Here is a 4,320-nt window from a genome sequence, read left to right as displayed (position 1 = left end):
AGAAGCAGAGACTGGACTCTGTTTCACCTAAATAAAATACTCATCTTAATCCGAAGGCCAGTTAATGAACTGGACCGCGGCCCATTTTGTCAACGGGTAAAAAGTAAATGCTCACGATCTTATTATCCGAGGCGGGCGGGCCCCAACCGGAAAGAAACTAATAAATAAACTAATCGGAGGTCCAATTTGGGCCGCTCATTAATTTACCCGCCAACCTGTCCTCAACTTTTTCGTGTTCTTCTTCCTTCTTCAGCGCTCCTCTCTTTTTTGAGGGGCCTAAAAAAAAGAAAAAAAATAAGCCCTGGTTAAATTAATTTCTTGGGAGAAAACCCCTCCTAGCATCGAGGTCGGAAATGGGGGGAGGCAACGGACAGAAGGCCAAGATGGCCCGCGAGAGGAACCTCGAGAAGCAGAAGGCCGGGGCTAAAGGTCCATCTCGATCCATAAAAACCCTCGTCGGTTTTGGTCTCGGTTTGATCCTCTGAGCATGATTTGTTGTTTGCACAGGGAGCCAGCTCGAAGCGAACAAGAAGGCGATGTCGATTCAGGTCTTGCTCCCGATCCCTCCCTCTTTCCTCAAGTTTTTCTTCGCCTGCGAGGTCGGAGGATCCTGGGCGGATCTCGTTAGGCATCTGTTGTTTCTGGCGGGGGAATTTGATGGGTTTTGTAGAGAAACTAATACTGTTGGATTTCTTTCATCGAGGTTTAGAAAAGATGCTTTTTTTTTGGGGGAAGAATTCTTGTCTTTTTTACTAACTGGGGGGGTGAGAATTAGTTAGCTCTGGTCATTATAATGAATGGGACGACCTTATCTACAAAAATCTCATATAAGCTGTAAATGCTTACGTACCCAACAAAATAATAATAATAAAAATTTAGTTTTTTTGCTTTTTGTTTTCCTCCCCCCCTAATGTTCCATGGCCTCTTCTGTTATAAGATGTTATATCTTATTTAATTTCTTATGAAACCTGGCGGATATTTGATGTCCACGGTCCCTTTCTTTCTTTCAAAGCTCCATTGATCTTTCCTTGAAAACCTGTCCTAGTGGCTGCTATGGGCTTATTGCATCACTTTTAAGTGCTATTGCTGGCTGATGAGCGCGTGTGTTTCATGGTGTTTTCTTGGTGTGAGCCTAAGCAGGCGATCGAGCTCCATCCGAGAGCGAGAGCGTCATCCTTGTTAGGTTTTAAATACATCTCGAGCATTGTTACTGATTTGCTCTTCAGTCTGCCTGTATTAATGATAAGTGAACCTGGTTTGGTATGTTCTGATTGATGCCTTATCCCTAGTTTCCTTCTTTATTTCTCCTAAGACCATCTTCAATGGCAAGGCAAAAATTGCCTTTCTCTCTCCTTCCACCTCACTTTATTCTCCCTCCACATCACTTGCCTTTTTCACTTGCCTTTCAATTCCACAACAACTAATTTTTCAAAAAGTTTTTCACTTTATCTTTCCTCCACATCACTCAATCATGATAATTAAGTAAAAAATTAAGTTTTATTTGCTTTGTCCAAATAACACAAACTCAAGCTCTATTAATAGATCTTGAAAAATAATAAATAGTGGTGAAAAAATAAAAAATTAATTTCGAGTAATTATTGATCAAAACAGTCATTTAAAAACAAGGTAAGAATAATTGTAAAAACTTTATGACACGCGGGGCCCAACAAAATATTTAACACAAAGGCAAAATTTGCCTTCCATTGTCTTTCTCTCTCCAACTTTTTCATTTGCCTTTCAATTTGCCTTGCTATTGGATGTAATAATTTTTGAGTTGCCTTGCCATTGCACTTGGTCTAACGTAAAATTCTCTAGCTTATTATGAATCTGTGAGCCACATAAGTAAATTCATTTATATCTGATGATGACTATTGGCTTAATTTTCATCCTTTGTTGCCGAAGTTTTTTGAGGTAAAACCTTTGGTTCTGGCATAATTTGCGGTGCGTGAAGGTTGTATTTTCATGGACGCGTACGGTGAAATCTGCATGGTGCATATACATAGACACAGTTTGATATCTGAACCATTACGCGTGCTGCCTATGTCTGGGGATTCTAGTGATGTGGGTTTAATCTATAAAAGGAAACTGGCGAGAGAAAAAGAATTGTGATATGGAGCTGGTGGTCGTTGGGCGATGTTTCTCCATTCCGATCATAGATACTACTGGTTGATATGATATATTGGTGTCATAATTATCATTTTCTGACTACCAAAGCATTTCCTGAGCATGGTAAACTTGATATTCCATTAGCATAAGTATCAGGGTGTCGATCGTAATTATTTTTGTATTTGATATGTTTTAGCATCACTGGACCTTTTTCGGTGAGACTTTGTTATACATTTATCATTTAGTGCTCACTCATAATCTCTTTATGTTTTCTATTTAAATGCAGTGCAAGGTATGTATGCAGACGTTCATCTGTACCACATCAGAAGTGAAGTGCAGGGAGCATGCTGAAGCAAAGCACCCAAAGTCTGATGTCTATCAATGCTTTCCCCACCTCAAAAAGTAGTAGCAGACGAGGAAAATCCTCCTCCCTCTCAAGTGGCGATTGCGAGTACTGGTATTAGCTTAAATCATCAGGAGAATGTAGTCCTAACCTGATGTGTTGGGACTTGTATTCAGTGTGTATTGTGTTTTCTTATGAATTCTGTTGTTTGAACTGATCAGAAACGTGTGGGATTTTCCTAGTTATCAAGATGCTTTTGTACTAGTTTAATTGGACTCTTCTTATGGCCTGTGCAACTATCCTCGCTGCTTGTATTTTATGTGAAGCTTGACTTGCTTGATCAGAATTGTCTCCTTGCAGCAGCGGGGCTTCAGTGCAAAACTAATGATTTAGTATGCTTACCGAGCTAATCATCAAATAGTACCAGAAACGGTCTGAAAGTATGTTGTATTTTGTTTCAATTTAAACAAGCAAAATTGGCTCGCGTGTTGCCGCGGCATTTGTGTGATGAAATCAAAAAATAACGGTTAAGTATTTTGTTTAGAAAAATCTTTCTTAATTTCTGGATAAAAATGTTTTTAGGAATTGCAATATAGGTAAATTAGTGTGGACGAACAAAAAAAATGGTCTAACCATTTGGTTAAAAAATGTTTAGCTTGTCAACAAACATATTTTTTAGTTTTGTATCATAGATAAATTAGTGCACGAAATTTTTTAAAAATAATGATTTAAGTCTTAGGATAATTCTAACGCCTTTGGTAGTTGTATTGTAGATAAAGCCAGAAAAATAATATTTTAAGCATATTAGTGTGGAGAAAACCAAAAAAGAAAAGCTCATGTGTATTTAGAAAAAAAATATTAGCTAAAGTATTTGTACGATACTAATGACTTGGTAGTCATTATGTACACAAATTAATATGGAGAAAAGAAAAGAAAAAAAATAAAGGCATTTAATTTAGAAAGAAATGTTTTCCAAAATTAGTCCCTCACAACTTCATTCCATATTAGTCCTTCAAATCTTAATACTTGCTTACTAGTCTCTCAAATTCTAAGGGGTCTTACAATTTGGTCCTTTAATAATGAAAATAACTCTTAGTTATGATTTCTCTCTTAAAACTCATCTTGCTAAAAAAGGATTATTTACACTTTGGAAGCTAAATTTTACACCTTTTAACCTTGGGAAAATTGTGTCAATGCCCCAAAACAAAAACTTCATATGTTGCAGTCCCTTTGACTTTTCACCATGTGTTTTAGCTCTTAAATTGGAGATCTATGTTCTGCAGTTATTCTTTAGCAATTATTACCTGCCAAGTAAGCATAGAGAGAAAATAAAAATAAAAAACCCCAAAATACCCTTATCTCCTCTATTCTTTCATGTTAAGTCTACAAGCAAGTTGAATTAAGTTCAATTTAATTCATATTAAGTCTAATTTAGTTCCTTTTAAGTCTAATTTAAATCATGTTATGTCTAATTCAACTTGTTTCAAGTCTAATTTAATTCATGTTAAGTCTAATTTAACATGTTTTAAGTCTAATTTCATGTTAAGTATAATTTATTTCATGTTAAGTCTAATTTAATTCCTTTTAAGTCTAATTTAAATCATGTTATGTATAATTCAACTTGTTTTAAGTCTAATTTAATTGAACTTAATATGAAATTAGACTTAAAAAGTTAAATTAGACTTAACATGATTTAAATTAGACTTAAAACAAATTTAACATGATGGAAATTAGACTTAAAATAAGTTGAAATAGACTTAACATGATTCATGTTAAGTCTAATTCATTTTGTTTTTAGACTTAAAATAAGTTGAATTAGACTTAACTTGAACCAAACTGAACTTAACACGAACCAAACTGGATTTAACACG

The 4,320-nt window shown here is 35.4% G+C and overlaps 1 protein-coding gene across 1 annotated transcript; it reads left to right on the top strand.

Moving 5' to 3' along the window:
- Positions 226-2,768, top strand: LOC109834169 (uncharacterized protein At2g23090-like). Its single transcript, XM_020402107.1, has 3 exons — positions 226-429; positions 508-548; positions 2,393-2,768. Exons 1-3 carry the CDS (start codon positions 354-356, stop codon positions 2,510-2,512), a joined length of 237 nt encoding a protein of 78 aa, XP_020257696.1. The 5' UTR covers positions 226-353; the 3' UTR covers positions 2,513-2,768.

The sequence above is a fragment of the Asparagus officinalis genome, chromosome 3 (assembly GCF_001876935.1).
Source record: "Asparagus officinalis chromosome 3, Aspof.V1, whole genome shotgun sequence".
NCBI lineage: Eukaryota > Viridiplantae > Streptophyta > Magnoliopsida > Asparagales > Asparagaceae > Asparagus > Asparagus officinalis.
Note: the sequence above shows the minus strand (reverse complement) of the source record. Positions and strands in the feature narration are given on the sequence as shown.

Bases quoted from the DNA above. Each gene is read 5' to 3' on its own strand.
- LOC109834169 (XM_020402107.1), top strand. From the start codon at position 354: ATGGGGGGAGGCAACGGACAGAAGGCCAAGATGGCCCGCGAGAGGAAC. The intron at 430-507 runs GTCCATCTCGAT...TTGTTTGCACAG, and splicing joins GCAGAAGGCCGGGGCTAAAG to GGAGCCAGCTCGAAGCGAAC. The intron at 549-2,392 runs GTCTTGCTCCCG...ATTTAAATGCAG, and splicing joins AGAAGGCGATGTCGATTCAG to TGCAAGGTATGTATGCAGAC.